This window comes from Pan troglodytes, chromosome 19 (genome assembly GCF_028858775.2).
Source record: "Pan troglodytes isolate AG18354 chromosome 19, NHGRI_mPanTro3-v2.0_pri, whole genome shotgun sequence".
Classification (NCBI taxonomy): domain Eukaryota; kingdom Metazoa; phylum Chordata; class Mammalia; order Primates; family Hominidae; genus Pan; species Pan troglodytes.
Genome location: NC_072417.2, coordinates 95,782,113 through 95,800,211, shown reverse-complemented (window position 1 = coordinate 95,800,211; position 18,099 = coordinate 95,782,113). Strand labels below are relative to the sequence as shown.

General features: G+C 52.7%; 1 protein-coding gene across 12 annotated transcripts in view; it reads right to left on the bottom strand.

The window, feature by feature from the left end:
- HEXD (hexosaminidase D) overlaps positions 1-18,099 on the bottom strand; it is a 24,148-nt gene extending 6,049 nt beyond the window's left edge. For 5 of the 12 annotated variants that reach the window (XR_010153168.1, XM_054670278.2, XM_024350776.3 and 2 more), the window contains exons 1-6: positions 17,961-18,099; positions 16,785-16,919; positions 12,159-12,268; positions 7,979-8,066; positions 2,829-2,993; positions 778-961 (exon numbers count right to left, since the gene is read on the bottom strand). Coding sequence is in view for 11 of the 12 variants with exons in the window: in XM_054670278.2 (XP_054526253.1) it covers positions 778-961; positions 2,829-2,993; positions 7,979-8,066; positions 12,159-12,268; positions 16,785-16,868 (631 nt within the window). In the remaining variant the exon portion in view is untranslated. Of the gene's footprint in view, positions 1-777; positions 962-2,828; positions 2,994-7,978; positions 8,067-12,158; positions 12,269-16,784; positions 16,920-17,785 lie in introns of all 12 variants that reach the window. The other 7 variants (XM_063799455.1, XM_063799452.1, XM_063799451.1 and 4 more) reach the window with 7 other exon arrangements.

Genomic DNA, 18,099 nt, shown 5'->3' with positions numbered 1-18,099 from the left:
CGTGAGGTTGGTGAGACACCTGGACCACACTCTCAGCCCCTCGGACCCACCTGTTCTCGTTTTGCTTGAAAGTGTGAGCACAGATACCTTTTTAAGACAGACTTGGCACCGTGCTGGGTTTTGACAATGAATGCCACAACCACACACAGTGCCTTTCCAAGCCAGCGCCCGCTGGAGCGACCATGCTCCCACTGCTGCTCTACCAGGCCATGAGCCACAGGCACAGCTGGAGCACGCGGCTGAATGGAGGTCACTCTAAGTCATCTATGTGGCCATGCATGGGTGGGAGCTGCCAGGCCGGCACGGCCCTAGGACACCCTGGCTCCCAGCTCTGCTGTGGAGCTCACTGAGCCTCGGGGCTCTGTGTGGAACCAGGCCAGGTGTCTGAGTACCACCTCTTGGCCCAGAAAGGCGCTCAGCAGCTCGTCCCAAAGCCTCAGGCAGAGTGAGCAGGGCCCAGGGGCTGGAGCAGCAGCCAGCGGGAACCTCGGCCCCCAGTCCCAGCAGGGATGGCCTTGGAGGAGGCTGCTGCGAGTGCTGGACACTCCCAAGCCCTCTGGGCCACCAGGCAGGCCTGTGCTCTCCTGCCCAAACCTCCACAGCTTCTAGGGAAACGACTCAGGCCTGGCGTCAAGGGGATGCAGGGGGTGGTTGGGGCGGGTCTGTGCGGGGCTGGGGCTCACCCCGGGGCCCACTTCCTACAGCACCTGCTTTCTTTGAAGCCGCAGGTCTTGGGCAGTTCAGTGGCCCACCCCCTCCCCCGCCCTGTTGGCCGACCTGCGAGCTGGTCCTCAGGCAGGTCTGGGAGCATGTCGTCCCACACCAGGGGTGTCACGCTGGGGCGCCGGGCCTTCACGCGGCTGGCCACCGCCCGCATGTGTGACAGGCACAACTTCCCCGTGCTGTTCTGCTCTTGCTGTAGCCACCGGCGCGAGGCCTCCCCCTCTCCGAGGTAATAGACCTGCAAGGAAGGAGCAGGACGGGGTTGCCTTGGCAGCCGTGCACACCGGTGGGAGGGTCCGGGGTTCACGCCATGCCCTGAAGGAGAGGGGCCGCTGCCTGTGGGGAGGAGGCCAGGGAGGGGCTCGGAGCCTTTGCTTACCACCCCCAGCGTGTCCCTGTCTTCCTCACTGAGCCCTGAACTTCTACTCAAGGTTTCCTGTGAATGTTCACAGCAGCTCTTCTCATAGCCGACAAAGCAAAGACCACAGGGGTCCATCCCCCATGATGGACCAGCATAGGGCAGCATCCCCCACCATGAACACGGCTCGGCTTCAGCAGACAGCCAAGCTCTGGCAGCCGACAGCCCGGAGGAGCACAGGTCATACACTGTGTGACTCGGTACCCGTGGAATGCCCAGACGGGCAAATCCACCGAGATAGGAAGCAGACCGTGGTCGCCAGGGCCTGGGGGTGGGTGCGGGGCTTGCCCTGGGGTGATCGCCCACACCATGAATGTCTGGAAGAGGTGCTGACGTTTATACTTATTTATTTATTTTGGAGACAGGGTCTTGCTCTGTTGCCCAGGCTGGAGTGCAGTGGCACAATCTCAATCTCGGCTCACAGCAACCTCCACCTCCTGGGTTCAAGTGATTCTCCTGCCTCAGTCTCCTGAGTAGCTGGGATTACAGGCGCCCGCCACCACACCTGGCTAATTTTGTATTTTTAGTAGAGACGGGGTTTCACCATGTTGGCCAGGCTGATCTTGAACTCCTGATCTCAGGTGATCCACCTGCCTCAGCCTCCCAAAGTGCTGGGATCACAAGTGTGAGCCACCGTGCCTGGCCTATTTATTTATTTACTTATTTATTTAGAGCCGGAGTCTCACTCTGTTGCCCAGGCTGGTATGCAGTGGCGTGATCTCAGCTCACTGCAACCTTCACCTCCTGGGTTCAAGCGATTCTCGTGCCTCAGCCTCCTGAGTAGCTGGGATTACAGGCGCCCGCCATCACGCCCGGCTGATTTTTGTATTTTTAGTAGAGACGGGGTTTCACCACATTGGCCAAACTGGTCTCAAACACCTGACCTCAGGTGATCCACCCACTTTGGTCTCCCAAAGTGCTGGGATTACAGGCGTGAGCCACCACACCCAGCCTATATTTTAAAATGGTTAGAATGGTAAAGCTTATGTGTATTTTACACACTCAGGTTTCCTTCAAAAAAAGGAAACTTCTGGGGCTAAAATGTTCAGCTTGGGTTCCCTGTGAGCCACAGCCCTGCAGAACCTCCCAGCCCCGTGGGCACCAACCCCGCCCCTTTCAGTTCCGCATCCTGCCCAGGCCCTGACTGAGTTGGAGTCCAGTGAGTGGCAGGAGGGGCAAGGGTGGGGGCTCACTGGGTTGGAGGGGGCACATCTCTGGCACCCCCTGGGGACCACCTTTTCCATTGGGTGTTTCAGGGTCCAAATGCAGAACTTCCTTCCTCTCAGCAACAAAAGGGTGTCCCTCGAGTTACACCCTGACTTATGCTCACTGCTGGTCCTGGGGCGTGAACCTGCCCATCACCCACAGGCTTCCGCCAGCCCAGCCGCCCGGGGTGGTCTCGTCTGACACGAGGGTGCCTCCCTCGGGCTCTGCAGGCTGTCCCGTGCCAGGCCGCCCATCCACCCGGAGAAGATGTTGGACGCGTCTGACACGAGGGTGCCTCCCTCGGGCTCCGCAGGCTGTCCCGTGCCAGGCCGCCCATCCACCCGGAGAAGATGTTGGATGGGGCGCCCTGAGGGGAACAAGCCTGTCTCTAGGCCTCAGTGCCTGGAATATTTTCCTATTTAAAAGGACAAGCCATGATAGGGGAGAGTGTCCTGCGCAGAGCTGGGGTGACAGTACCCACCTCATCACACCCGACGTGCAGCCGCTGGGCGCCTGGGTGTAGCTCCAGGACCTGGTCAATCATGGCGCCCACCAGCGCCAGGGACTCTGCCTCGTGGGGGTTCAGGGTGCAGGGGAAGGAGCCCACCTCCCGCAGGTGGGCGAAGGCCGTGTGCTTCAGCACAAACTGCGGAGAGACAGAGAAGTTCGCGTTGGGGGCGGAGGAGCTGGACTGATCTCCTTCTGCCCACCTGGGGCTTCTGTTTCAAATCTACAGATAATACAAAAAAATTAGGCCAGGCAAAGAGTCTCAGTCCTGTAATCCCAGCACCTTGTGGGGGCTGAGGTGGGTAGAATGTTTGAACTCAGGAATTTGAGACCAGCCTGGACAACTGGTGAAACCCCATGGAATCTCGCTTTGTTGCCCAGGCTGGAGTGCAGTGGCACAATCTCGGCTCACTGCAACCTCTGCCTCCCAGGTTCAAGTGATCCTCCCGCCTCAGCCCTCCCAGTAGCTGGGGATTACAGGCATGTGCCACCACGCCTGGCTAATTTTTGTATTTTTAGCAGAGATGGCGTTTCGCTATGTTGGCCAGGCTGGTCTTGAACTCCTGACCACAAGTGATTCGCCTTCCTTGGCCTCCCAAAGTGCTGGGATTACAGGCGTGAACCACCACGCCCAGACTAAATACATATATATATATATATATATATATATAAAATGTTTTTTTTTTTTTTTTGAGATGGAGTCTCGCTCTGCCGCCCAGTCTGGAGTGCAGTGGCATGATCTCAGCTCACTACAAGCTCTGCCTCCCAGGTTCACACCATTCTCCTGCCTCAGCCTCCCGAGTAGCTGGGACTACAGGCGCCCGCCACCACACCTGGCTAATTTTTGTATTTTGTTTTAGTAGAGACAGGGTTTCACCGTGTTAGCCAGGATGGTCTCGATCTCCTGACCTTGTGATCTGCCCACCTTGGCCTCCCAAAGTGCTGGGATTACAGGCGTGAGCCACTGCACCCAGCCATACATTTTTTAAAAACCAAATCGGTTTAAGAAAAAAAAGTGGCCAGGTGTGGTGGCACCTGCCTGTGGTCCAGCTGCTTGGGAGGCTGAAGCGGGAAGATCACTGGAGCCTAGGAAGTTGAGGCTGTAGTGAGCCATGATCACACCACTGCACTCCAGCCTGGGCGACAGAGTGAGACCCTGTCTCTGAAAAGAAAAAAACAGAAAAATGTTTATCTATGAAAGACCACTCTAACTTTGCATAAGAACAGACACTCTGTGGCCTCGGCCTAGGGTTACTCACTGCCCCCTTCCCCCTCACTGTGGAAACCACAGCTTTGCTGCCAAAGGGGCAGACTTAACTTGAGGCTGGGTTAAAAACCCACCCCTTGTGGGGGCGCTGTCAGTAGAAGCAGCAACTGGAGAAGAGGCCCTGTCTTCCGCTTGCCAGAGGGTGCAGTCCCTGCTGGGGAGAGCCAAGACTGGCTGCAGATTTAATGGGTGACCCTGGAAACAGAAAGCCAGATGGTGCTGCACACTCTCCTCAGGCCTGGCTGATGGGGGCCACACACACGTGCAGGGACCTGTGAGGGCCAGGTGGGAACTGCGCCAACCTAGGGATGCACCCCCCACCGCCCACACACAGCCCCGTGGCAAGGGGAGGAGGCCTGTGGGCTCAAGGTGTGGGAGCACAACCTCTGCCCAAACCCTTGGCTGACCACCAACTATGAAGACAGAGGGATGACCCTAGGAAGCCAGGCTAAAACGTAAAAATAAGAACCAAAAAATCTCAGCACAGACATCAGTGAGTGCACACAGCCGGGGGCAGGTCCTGCAGGTTAAATGCAGGCCATTTGCTAGAAAACAATAAAAGACCACCATCAGCCACTGGGGAAAAGAGTAAACATTCAGCTTTGCTATAATGTATTCACTGAAATGTTCAGTTCTCAACCAAAAATTTTGAGATGTGCAAATGAACTGGAAAGTAGGATCCAGTTCACAGACTCTGACTCTCAGGGCCCACATGCAGAATTTATCAAATATTTCAAGAAAACTACTATGAATATATTGTAAGAATGAAAGGAGGCCGGGCATGGTGGCTCATGCCTGTAGTCCCAGCACTTTGGGAGGCCGAAGCGGGCAGATCACTTCAGGTCAGGAGTTCGACGAGATCAGTTTGGCCAACCTGGCAAAACCCCGTCTCTACTAAGAAGACAAAAATTAGCTGGGTGTGGTGGCGGGCGCTGTAATCCCAGCTACTCGGGAGGCTGAAGCTACTTGGAATGTGGAGTTTGTAGTGAGCTGAGATCACGCCGCTGCACTCCAGCCTGGGTGACAGAGTGAAACTCTGTCTCAAAAAAAAAAAAAAAAAAAATTAGCACTTAGGGAGGCAGAGGCGGGAAGATCACCTGAGCCCAGAAGTTTGAGACCAGCCCAGCAACATAGTGAGACCCCACTCTTCACAAAAAGGAAAATGAACAAAAAAAAATTAACTCAAAATGGGGCCAGGTGCAATGGCTCATGCCTATAATCCCAGCACTCCGAGAGGCTGAGGTGGGAGAACTGTTTGAGGCCAGGGGTTCGAGACCAGTCTGGGCAACATAGTGGGACCTGGTATCTGCAAATAATAAAAAAACTGGCCGGGTATGGTGGCACGCACCTGTGGTCCCTGCTACTCAGGAGGCTGAGGTGCTTGAGCCCAGAAGCTTGAGCCCAGAAGCTCAGGGCTGCAGTGAGCTGTGATTGTACCACGCGCTCCAGCCTGGGTGACAGAGTGAGTCTGTGACTCAAGACAAATAACTTGGATGTTCAAGGGTTCTGGAGAAAGAATAAAAATACCAAACTAAAAATGGATCATAGATCTAAATGAAAAATGCATACAAGTTAAACTTTAGAAGAAAATACAAGAAAAATCTTTGTGATCTGGTGATCACAAAGAGTTTTTAGAAATGACATCAGAAGCATGTAAGCTCTACACTGGGGGAGAATACCTGCAAATTACATACCATCAGAGGACTTGCATCTAGAACATATAAAGAACTTTAAAAACTCAAGTTGAAAAAAAAATGGGCAAAACACCTGAGCAGTTATTTCTAGTATACCAAGAGGGTATACTGGGCTGGGCGCCGTGGCTCACGCCTGTAATCCCAGTACTTTGAGAGGCCGAGGCAGGCGGATCGCCTGAGGCCAGGAGTTTGAGACTAGCTTGGCCAACATCTTGAAACCTCATCTCTAATAAAAAGATAAAAAGTTAGCCGGGCGTGGTGGGGTGCACCTGTAATCTCAGGTGCTCAGGAGGCTGAGGCAGGAGAATCACTTGAACTCGGAAGCAGAGGTTGTAGTGAGCCAAGACTGCACCACTACACTCCAGCCTGGGAAACAGAGTGAGACCCTGTCTCAAAAACAAACACACAAAAAGGGTATACTAATAGTAAATGTACACATGGAGGGTCTTCCTCAGTAAGAAACCAACCCTTTGACACGCTGATTTTGGATGTCTGGTCTCCAGGACTGAGAGAACATTTCTGTTGTCTTAAGCCACCTGGTTTGTGGCGATCACTTCTGCCCTGACAGCAGTGTCCTTTGAGGAGATGGCGAGTGTGAGTGGTCAGGGCTGTGCTGTGACTTGCTGTGGTGGGGAGAGGGGCACGGAGGGGCAGAGTGGCCCTGGGGGACCCGTTAGGAGAGTTTCATGGTGAGTCCGTAGTGGTTTAGACAGGGGTGGTGCCTGCATGACAGAGGAAGAGGAGGAGGAGCAGCAGCAGGACCAACATGGGTCAGGGCGTGGCGGGTGGTGGTGCTGACTGTGGCTCGTCTGCTTCTGGTTTGCACACCAGAGGCTGGAGGAGGGCCCTCAATGGAAGCGACCAGCAGGCAGCTGGGGATGAGGGTCTGTAACCCAGGAGGTCTGGAGTTGCTGAGGTGCAGACAGAAGAGGAAGAGGAAGACGAAGAGGAGGACAAAGAGAAAGCAGGAGCAGAAATGGCACCATCTAGAGAGAGAGTGGGAGGTGGGGACAGGGACCGAGAGGAGCCCTGGGGACCGCCAGCTACAGAGAGACAAATGCAAATGGATATCGAGGAGGTGCAGTCAGAGGCAGAGGGAAGCCAGAAAGTGTGGGGCTCAGGAGAGCGGCTGGGGATGCCAGAAGCTACCGAGGGGCCCAGCAGGAAAGGACTAAAACCGTCCCTGGACTCAGTGACCTGGAGGACCCTGGTGGCCTTGGCAGAGACATTCTGTGGAGAGGTGGCAGGAGGCTAAGAGCGCAGGCCAGGTCCCAGAGCAGAGTACGATGGAGAGAATCAACTAGAAAGGCTGGAGGACCGAGCTGTGGGAAGGAACTCCGGTGGCACGCCCAGAACACCGACATGTGTAAGTGAAAACAACCTTCTTTCCCGCGGTGTGTGGAAATAGAAGCCAGAATGGTGTATCTGTTAGAGAAATAAATGGAACCTAAGAGCCATTAAATCGGTGTGGTGGTTAATGCCGCATCACTTCCTGTTTGATGCAGACAGGAAAAAGAATTATGTGTATATATATATTTTTTGAGACGGAGTCTTGCTCTGTCACCCAGGCTGGAGTGCAGTGGCGCGATCTTGGCTCACGGCAACCTCTGCCTCCTGCGTTCAAGTGATTCTCCTGCCCCAGCCTCCCGAGCAGCTGGGACTATAGGTGCCCGCCACCATGCCTGGCTAATTTTTGTATTTTTAGTAGAGACGGGGTTTCGCCATGTTGGTCAGGCTGGTCTCGAACTCCTGACCTCAGGTGATCCACCAGCCTCGGCCTCCCAAAGTGCTGGGATTACTACTGGTGTGAGCCACCGCACCTGGCCTGAAAAGCACCTTTTCTTTCCCTAATACTGTATTTTACCTCACATAATAATATTCTGATGAATACAAGTTAAAAAGGAAACTGCCTCCCAGCCTCCAGGACCCCTTTTCTGGCTCTTTCCTTCCATTCCTCAGGCAGACAGGCAGCCCCAACCTGCAGCTCTGGCCGAGTCAGGCAGGGACTTCCTAGACCAAAGGCCTTTCCATGTTGTGCTGAGCTGCGCTGCCTGCACCCCAACCACGGGCCCGCTGCACCCACCCCTGGGCACAAGCCTGGCCCAGCCTGCAGCCCCTGGACCCCACACCTGGCACCAGGTAACTTCCATTTCTGCCACTCACCTCCATGTGTCCAAATGTCTGCACCAAGGGAATCACCTCCAGCTCATTGAGTCCAGCCAGATGCAAGATCTCTTTGATTTCAGAGGGGCTGGAGAGACAAAATTCATAGAGAGAGGGTCACGTGAGCAGCACGTGACGTCCACCCCCCCCCCCAGCCCTTCCTCATCAGGCCCTGGGGGGCTCTTGGGAAACAGTAAGGCCCTAAACTCCACAAAGCTTGACAGGTATCCTGATTTCTGGAAAGGTGCCTGCTCCAAAATTTGGGAAGATGATGTTCTAGCACGTCCTCAAGTAATGGTTCGCTTTTCAACCCACGACAAGAGAATGAAGTCATCACATTTTACAAGAAACTACTCAAGGCCAGGCACAGTGGCTCACGCCTGTAATCTCAGCACTTTGGGAGTCCAAGGCCAGCAGACCACTTGAGGTCAGGAGTTCGAGACCAGCCTGGCCAACATGATGAAACCCCGTATCTACTAAAAATACAAAAATTAGCCAGGCCTGGTGGTATGTACCTGTAATCCCAGCTACTCGGGAGGCTGAGGCAGGAGAATCACTTGAACCCGGGAGGCAGAGTTCGCGGTGAGCCAAGATCGCACCACTGCACTCCAGCCTGGGAGACAGAACAAGACTCTGTCTCAAAAAAAAATAAAAATGCTACAGAAGGAGCCACACTCCATCCAGAGCCGGGTCAGCAGCTGCCCGAGGGCAGGTCCACCACAGGGCCCTCAACCTGAAACAATCCTGGGGCGCACGTCCTCTGCAGAAGGGCCACATCCTGGGAAGGGCTGACTGTCCCGGGTCGACCTCTTCGTTTTTCACAAGCTGTACATGAGCTGTCATTTATGAATTTATCTAAAAAAAAGCTATTTCTAGTTTTTGTATGTGTTTGAACCATTTTAGGCTAATCCGTTCTATAGATTTATGAGTTACATAAAGTCTTTAAACATTCCTGTTTCAAGCTTCGAAGGAACCCTGGTACTTTACTTTTTCACATCAAAAGACAAAATGTCTTCACTGTAGGAAGAAAACTAGAAGAGTATGAAGAAAATGCAAACCCCTGATCATGTCATCGCACTTGATCATCTCATCGCACCTGATCATCTCATCGCACCTGATTATCTCATTGCAGGCCAACACCCTGGCTCACCGTTCATCACTTCTGGTCTAACCACATGTGGGCTGCATGGGGTGCAGGCATTTTGGAGTTTTGACACATGGAACCGAAGTCCTTCCAGAACAGATGTCATGTTATGTTCATCAGCAGGTAGTTTTCCTCTTTCTCATTCTCATCAACACAGAGTCTTTACAATTTTTCATTTATTTTATTATTATTTTGAGACAGAGTCTTGCTCTGTCACCCAGACTGGAGTGCAGTGGCGTGATCTCGGCTCACTGCAACTTCTGCCTCCTGAGTTCATGCAATTCTCCTTCCTCAGCCTCCTGAGTAGCTGGGATTACAGGTGCGCACCACCACACCCAGCTAATTTTTTTTTTTTTTTTTTTTTGAGACGGAGTCTAGCTCTGTCGCCCAGGCTGGAGCGCAGTGGCGCAATCTCAGCTCACTGCAAGCTCTGCCTCCTGGGTTCCCGCCATTCTCCTGCCTCAGCCTCCCGAGTAGCTGGGACTACAGGTGCCCACCACTATGCCTGGCTAATTTTTTATATTTTTAGTAGAGACGGGGTTTCACCTGTGTTAGCCAGGATGGTCTCGATCTCCTGATCTTGTGATCCGCCTGTGTCGGCCTCCCAAAGTGCTGGGATTACAGGCGTTAAGCCACCGCGCCTGGCCACGCCCAGCTAATTTTTGTATTTTTTTTGGTAGAGACAGGATTTTGCCATGTTGGTCAGGCTGGTCTCAAACTCCTGACTTCATGATCCGCCTGCCTCAGCCTCCCAAAGTGCTGGGATTACAGGCGTGAGCCACAGCGCCCAGCCCGAGTCTTATAATTTTTAAAAAAGGCTTACCAGTTTGGTAGCCAGGATGGTGTTGCATTGTTGATTTAGTTTCTTTGATTTGAGTACTATGAGGGTTTAACATTTTCTTTCTTTCTTTCCTTTTTTTTTGAGACAGGCTCTGGCTCTGTTGCCCAGGCTGGAGTGCAGTGGCGCCATCTCAGCTCACTGCAGCCTCTGGCTCCTGGGTGTTAATCCAAACTGCACCATTTTGTAAGCCCCCTGCCGTTTTCCAGACCCAGGTTGAAGTGAAACATTCCACGGGGTTTGGGCTGTGAGGAACATCCTGCCCAACATCCTGACCACACGGCCCAGGAACATCCCGAACATACCTTGCCGGGCAAAGGCCCAGCTGAAGGAACATCCTGATCGTATTCTGCTGGGAACAAGGACCCAACTGCCTCATCATGGGAACATCTCTCAACATCTTCCCAGGCAGAAGCCCTACTGCCCAAACCCCTCCCGTCCAGGCCTGTAAGTACCCCAGCCTGTAAGCGGCGGTGGGCTCTGGCATTAAGTTGGTCCCCCACCTCTGTAGGTTTCTGCACTATACCTCTGTTGCTGTAGAGCTGCCCTCTCTCTCTCTGTCTTTCTTTAACCCTCGCCTTCCCTTTAAAAAACCTAACACCAGGCTCAAGCCATCCTCCTATCTCAGCCTCCTGAGTAGCTTGGACTACAGCCCCATGCCATTATCCATGGCTATTTTTTGCATTTTATGTAGAGATGGGGTTTCACCATGTTGCCCAGGCTGGTCTCGAACTCCTGAGCTCAAGTGATCCGCCCACCTCGGCCTCCCAAAGTGCTGGGATTACAGGCGTGAGCCACTGCTCCTGGCCTTCACATTTTCTTATATGCTTATTGGCCTTTTTTGTTTCTTCCTTTGGGATTGGCCAGTTAATGTCCATTGCGCATTTATCTTTGGGGCCGTTATTGATTTTCACAGAGACCTGTGATTTTAGCATTAAGCAGGGGCCTCCCATCTCCACCACACCTGATTTTATTGATTTTGATTCTCTCCCCTTTAATTCTTCTCTTCTCTAACTCAAGGCTCAACTGTGGCCTGAAGAGCAGCCCCTCCCTGCGCGGAGGCCTCCTCCAGCATCCTCCAGCCTTCTCTAGCTCAGCCTTCTCCAGCCTCCTCTAGCCCAGCCTCCTCCGGCCTCCTCCAGCCTCCTCCGGCCTCCTCCGACCTTCCCTGGCCTCCTCCAGCCTTCTCTAGCCCAGCCTTCTCTGGCCTTCTCTAACCTTATCTAGCCTTCTCTAACCTCTAGCCCAGCCTTCTCCAGCCTTCTCCAGCCCCCTCCAGCCTTCTCCAGCCTCCTCCAGCCTTCTCCAGCCTCCTCTAGCTCAGCCTTCTCCAGCCTTCTCTAGCCCAGCCTTCTCTGGCCTCCTCCAGCCTCCTCCGGCCTTCTCTAGCCCAGCCTTCTCTGGCCTTCTCCAACCTTCTCTAGCCTTCTCTAACCTTCTGTAGCCCAGCCTTCTCCAGCCTTCTCTAGCCTTCTCCAGCCTCCTCCAGCCTCCTTCAGCCTTCTCTAGCCCAGCCTCCTCCGGCCTCCTCCAGCCTCCTCTGACCTTCCCTGGCCTCCTCCAGCCTTCTCTAGCCCAGCCTTCTCTGGCCTTCTCTAACCTTATCTAGCCTTCTCTAACCTCTAGCCCAGCCTCCTCCAGCCTTCTCCAGCCTCCTCTAGCTCAGCCTTCTCCAGCCTTCTCTAGCCCAGCCTTCTCCAGCCTTCTCTGGCCTCCTCCAGCCTCCTCCGGCCTTCTCTAGCCCAGCCTTCTCTGGCCTTCTCTAACCTTCTCTAGCCTTCTCTAACCTTCTGTAGTCCAGCCTTCTCCAGCTTTCTCTAGCCTTCTCCAGCTTTCTCTAGCCTTCTCCAGCCTTCTCTAGCCTTCTCTAGCCCAGCCTTCTCCAAACCTTCCCATCAACAGAAGAAACGCCTGCAGGACAGAGACAGGAACTGCAGCTCTTCCCTGTAGGGGGCGCTGCTGATGCTTACTTTCCCTTTAAATGTTTCAAAATTCTCTCCAGTGAATGTTTGAAATGAAACTTTGTTTTCATACAATTAAAGAGATGAATTTAAAAAGACAAAAAAGGAATGTACCCACCACTGTTCAGTTCCTGACTGTTCCACCCGCACCTCCAGGTTGCTGCTCCTCCTGCCCTGCGGAACCCCCCCTTCCCCGCTTTCACGCCGCGCCCCTGTACCTGCCACGGGCAGTGTTACCTGTAGGCGTACTTGGCCCTCAGCAGCCTCAGAGGGCCCTCGTAGGGAAACATGTCTTCATACTCAATGAGGAGGCCGTTTGCACCTAGTGCACGGAACAGAGGAAAAATCTGGGGGGTAAACAGGGAGGGGTTAGGAAGAAGTGGCTGCTGGAGCACGATGTGGCAAGTCCACAGCGGGGAGACGCCTTCCCTTTCAGCCTGTGGAGACTGTGGGAGTTGCTACTTCTATTTCTCCTGGGAACCTTAAATCCGGAATGTGTACTTTACGTTATGCCAAATGAAACTCCCCGTTCCAGTGACTATTTTGCACAGAAGGGGAGATATGCTATGAAACAGGGCTGCTACTCAACGCGCTGGTGGCTCAGCTTGGGAGGGACGGGTCCGGCCAGCAGGGAGCCACCAAGAAGCAGCTCTTCATGCACGGCGGCCCAGCAAGGCAGCCAGGCTGAGGGGCACCGGCAAGGCACGGGGGACAGGGCAGCCAGGCTGAAGGAGAATGGCAAGGCATGGGGGACGGGGCAGGAGGAGCTGGGGCAGGGGGAGCAGGGCTCTGAAGGGTTGGGGTCAGCACCTGGGGGAGGTGAGAGAGGGGTGCAGAACTCATTCGTTCCTGGTCTGTACTCATGGGGTCCCTTCCCCCTTATTCTCCTCTTCACTTCCTTGTCTTTCTTCTTTTTTTTTTTTTTTGAGATAGAGTCTCGCTCTCTCGCCCAGGCTGGAGTGGAGTGGCGTGATCTTGGCTCGTTGCAACCTCTGCCTCCCGGGTTCAAGCGATTCTCCTGCCCCAGCCTCCCGAGTAGCTGGGATTACAGGCGCCCGCCCCGATGCCCAGCTAATTTTTGTATTTTTAGTAGAGACGGGGTTTCACCATGTTGGCCAGGCTGGTCTCGAACTCCTGACCTCAGGTAATCTGCCCCTCGGCCTTCCAAAATGCTGGGATTACAGGTGTGAGCCACTGTGCCCGGCCTCTCTCTTTTTTTTAACAGATGGGGTCTCACTCTGTTGCCCAGGCTGGAGTGTGCTGGCATGATCATGGCTCGCTGCAGCACCCAACTCCTGGGCTCAAGTGATCCTCCAGCCTCAGCCTTCCAAGGAGCTGGGACTACAGGCACATGCTAGGCCTCCTGGATGACACACATGCAGGAGAACTAAGGAGCCCCAGCTGACAGTTGGGATGAACTGCCGGACGTGGAAGGCCACGCGGACCATCAGATGTTTCTAGATGTTACGGGGCTGTGACCACCTGAGGGCACCTCGGTCAGAAAAGCAGAACCACGCAGCCAACCCACAGAAACACAAGGGGTGATGAATGGGGACCTCAAGTTTGGGGAGATCTGTCACGCAGCAACAGATGACGGAAACAGGGACTCCAGCTGTGTGTAAGTTGGATCTTCTTTGCCTATATTCAATTGTCAGAACGCCTTTCCTTTCTTTTTTTTTTTGAGATGGAGTTTTGCTCTTGTCCCCCAGGATGGAGTGCAGTGGTACGATCTCAGCTCACTGCAACCTCCGCCTCCCGGGTTCAAGCAATTCTCCTGCCTCAGTCTCCCGAGTAGCTGGGATTACAGGCACCTGCCACCACGCCTGGCTAATTTTTGTATTTTTAGTAGAGACAGGGTTTCACCATGTTGGTCAGGCTGGTCTTGAACTCCTGACCTCAGGTGATCCACCCTCCTCGGCCTCCTAAAGTGCTGGGATTATAGGCGTGAGCCACCGCGCCTGGCCCAAGTCAAAACGCCTCTTCATCAGCTGTATGTAAGTTCAGTCTTCTTTGCCATATTCAATTTGTCAGAACGCCTTTTCATCTGTTTGCTTTTATCTTTTCTGTCATCTGTTTCCAAATACTGCACTTTCCATGGTGTCTACTCACTTTTACACTTCTTATAGTTTAGTCTTCATTAAAAACATTGTTTTCTCCTTATAATTCATTCTGAGCTCCACAGGCAATTTTTTACAACCTCCTTTTGTCTAATTACCACATTTCTGGGTTTGTCTTTTTTTTTTTTTAGACTGAGTCTTGCTCTATCGCCCAGGCTGGAGTGCAGTGGCACGATCTCGGCTCACTGCAACCTCCACCACCCAGGTTCAGGTGATTCTCGTGCCTCAGCCTCCCAAGTAGGTGGGATTATAGTTGCGAGCCGCTGAGCCTGGCCTGGGCTTTTCTATTTCTGATTTATGCTGTTCTTTCACAGCTTCTGTCATCTTCTGAGTATCTTTTATCTTGTTATGAAATATTATGGAACAGTGTTTCCTGCTGGGTGGGCCTGTGTGTCTGGAGCACCTTCACTGCTGCAATGCTATTCAGATCATCTTCTTTTTTCTTTTTTTTTTTTTTTGAGACAGAGTCTCACTCTTCTCACCCAGGCTGGAACGCAGTGGCACAATCTCGGCTCACTGCAACCTCCACCTCCCAGGTTCAAGTGATTCTCCTGCCTCAGCCTCTCGAGTAGCAGGATTACAGGCGCATGCCACCACACGGGGCTAATTTTTGGTATTTTTAGTAGAGACACTGTGTTAGCCAGGATGGTCTTGAACTCCTGACCTTGTGATCCACCTTCCTCGGCCTCCCAAAGTGCTGGGATTACAGGCGTGAGTCACTGTGCCTGGCCTTCTTTTTTCTTACCTATCTTTGTATGTTAAACAACACTCTTTTTTGCTTCTTTTTTTCTTTTTTCTTTTTTTGAGATGGTGTCTTGCTCTGTCACCTTGGCTGGAGTGCAGTGGCGCAATCTTGGCTCACTGCAACCTCTGCCTCCTGAGTTCAAGCAATTCTCCTGCTTCAGACTCCCAAGTAGCTGGGACTACAGGCATGTGTCACCATGCCTCGCTAATTTTTGTATTCTTAGTAGAGACGGGGTTTCTCCATGTTGCCCAGGCTGGTCACAAGCTCCTGACCTCAGGTGATCTGTCTGTCTTGGCCTCCCAAAGTGCCTGGATTACAGACGTGAGCCACCACGGCCAGCCTGTTGCTCATTTTTAAGAACAGGCTCTTGTGTTTGCAAGGGTGACAGGCCAGCCTCAAGGCCCCCTCCTCTACTGCTGCCACGCGGTATTAGAAACCGCAGGCTCTGTGTAGCTGCTCCTGCAGTGTTTTTTGACCTCCACCTCTTCTGGACGCCTTTCCCCGGGACCTTTCCCTTCGCTGTTCCTGCCCAGTTCAATGTGGATGCTTTCCCTGTTTTGTCCTTAGTGGGGGGCGCTGTTCCTCTGGAAGGAAGTTTTGTTACGTATTTCTGAGAGTTTTGCAGCCTTGGGCCTCCCCTGCACCCTCCTGGATGTTTCATTAGGTATTTCTGACAGCCTTGCAGCCTCGGCCTCCCCTGCACCCTCCTTTAAGTCTCTTTGCACTCAATCTCAGACGGGAGCCATTAAAACTCTGCCCCGCTTCTCGCTATGGGAGACCTTTACTTACTTTTGAGGCTATTTTCTGGGTCCTCTGGTCATAGCACTGTTGGAGTTTCCCTCTTTCCTCTGTTACCTCCTGCTTGGCCGCTAACCCCATACAGGTGTTATTCTGTCTGTGGTTTGGTCCCACCCACTTGTAGTTTGGGATCCACGGGGACACCCTGATACCTAATTTTGTTGAAGAGTGTCTTAGTTTTCTAGGGCTGCTGTAATAAATGACCATAAACTGGGTGGCTTGGCCGGGTGCGGTGGCTCACACCTGTAATCCTAGCACTTTGGGAGGCTGAGGCGGGTGGATCACGAGGTCAGCAGTTCGAGACCAGCCTGGCCAACGTGGTGAAACCCCGTCTCTACTAAAAATACAAAAATTAGCCAGGCATGGTGGCAGGCACCTGTAATCCCAGCTATTCCAGAGGCTGAGGCAGGAGAATTGCTTGAACCCGGGAGGTGGAGGTTGCAGTAAGCCGAGACTGCGCCATTGTACTCCAGCCTGGATGACAGAGTGAGACTCCGTCTCAAAAAACAAACAAACAACTGGGTGGCTTGACACAACAGAAATTTATTCTCTCACAGTTCTGGAGGCCCTAAGTCCAAAATCCAGGTGTCAGCAGACCCAGCTCTCCCTGAAGGCTGAAGAGGAGGACCCTTCCTTGCTTCTCTCTAGCTTCTGGTGATCGTCAGCTGTCCTCGGCATCCCAGGGTTCGTGGCGCGTCATGACCATCTTGGCTGCTGGCACCGCGGGGCATCCTCCTGGGTCTTCACACTGCCTTCCCTCCGTGTGTCTCAGGCTCTAAATTTCCCTCTCCTCATAGGGATGCCAATCACTGGATTAGGGTTCACCGTATTCTAGTACAACTTCATCTTATTTTGATTACATCTGCAAAGATCCTATTTCCAAATAAGGTCTCATTCACAGGTCCCAGGGGTTAAGACTTGAACATATCTTTTTGGAAAGATACACTTCAACCCACAAGAAAGAAGCTGTGAGTTTCTTTTGTTCTCTGTCTTTTTTTTTTTTCCCTTTTGTCATCCTGGTTGTTCTGTTTTTGTGAGAGGCTATGGAGGAAATTCAAAATCAATGCTGCTGCCACCATCTTGCTCCACCGAGAACCCTGTGGTTGTGTTCTAGGTACCCATTTCCACAGAACACTGCTCAAAACTTTAAAGAATGAAGCCAAGGCAAAAAGTAATGCTCTAGAGGTAAAAGGGAGTCCTTACCTCTGAGAGGTACGAGACCTTTGGTGGAGCTCCTTTAAGGTCTAAATGAACTAATCTCATCTGAAATGGCGTGGAACCTGACATTTCAATATTTCCTGTGAACTCCTACGGCGAAGTCTCCTTGGGGACTTCTTCCTAGTGGAGAAAATCAAGAGTTATCAACAGGGGCAGAAGCTTCTCCCTTTGCCTTTCTCCTTATACTTTCAGTTTCAGTTCTGATACTGGCCAGTTTTGATAGATTAACTTGGAGGAAACTCATTTTGCTAACATGAAAATGAACCGGAAGTCTACCTCCATGTTAAGATATAGAGACCTCTGCTATGTGTGATTTGTTGCTAAAACAAAACAGCACTGGTTTGTTTATAAGATGGTTATGATCTATAATAACACAAATAACTGCCAAACAACCTTGTTTTAAAGACCTTGTTAAACTAGATGTACTATGCTAGTGAAAACAGTCGGGCAGAAGCCTCTACACATTTTCTTATCAGGCCGCACAATATGATGCTTCTGTAGGAAATGTATCCTAATTTTAGGTAATATTAAAACTAATTTGCATTTCTAGAGCTCAGATCAGCTTGATTATAAAGAGGAAGAAACTGCAAAACTGACTCCAGGTTGGAGAAAACTGCCTAGGATTTAAGGTAAGCTGATAATTTTGAAAAAGCCCCCAAGTGCATCAGAGCTGACAGTAGTATTATATTGAATAAAGGCGGCATCCAAGGGATAACGAAGCAGCTGGGGAAGGGTAAAATTTATGTATTTTTAATTTATTTTTCCTATCTACTATGAAAGCACAAAGGATTGGGTGAGAAAAGGAAAGGAAAGCTTTGCATGTGAGACAGACTCAGTTCAGTAATCCAACCCCTGGTTCCGTGCAGGGGTTCGGAGGCTGCTGACCCTAAGGGCTCTGTCACACAGCAGGGCAGGCCGGTGGTGCACACGGACACCAAGCACTTTCAGTTTGTACATACGACCAGTTACACACAATTTTCACCCACAGGCTCGGTGCGAGCCTCTCTCAGCAGCCCCGCATCGCCGCTGCGGGACAGCCACGCTGGGAGGCGTCGCTCGGGAGCCCGGCCGTCCCTCTTCAGGTACTGGCGCGGGGGAAACGCTTCCAGCCAGGAGCCGCCCGGCCTAGCGCGCAGAGCCAGAGCCGCACCCGCACCTCACCTGCGCCGCCGCGGTCCCGCGAGGTCCGGGGGCGCAGCCAGGCCCGGCCGCCCCGCCCTCGCGGCCACCGCCTCCGCTCTGAGCCCCGCCCCGCTCGGCCGCCGATTGCTCGGGCCTGGCTGCCAGCCCAGGGGCCGAT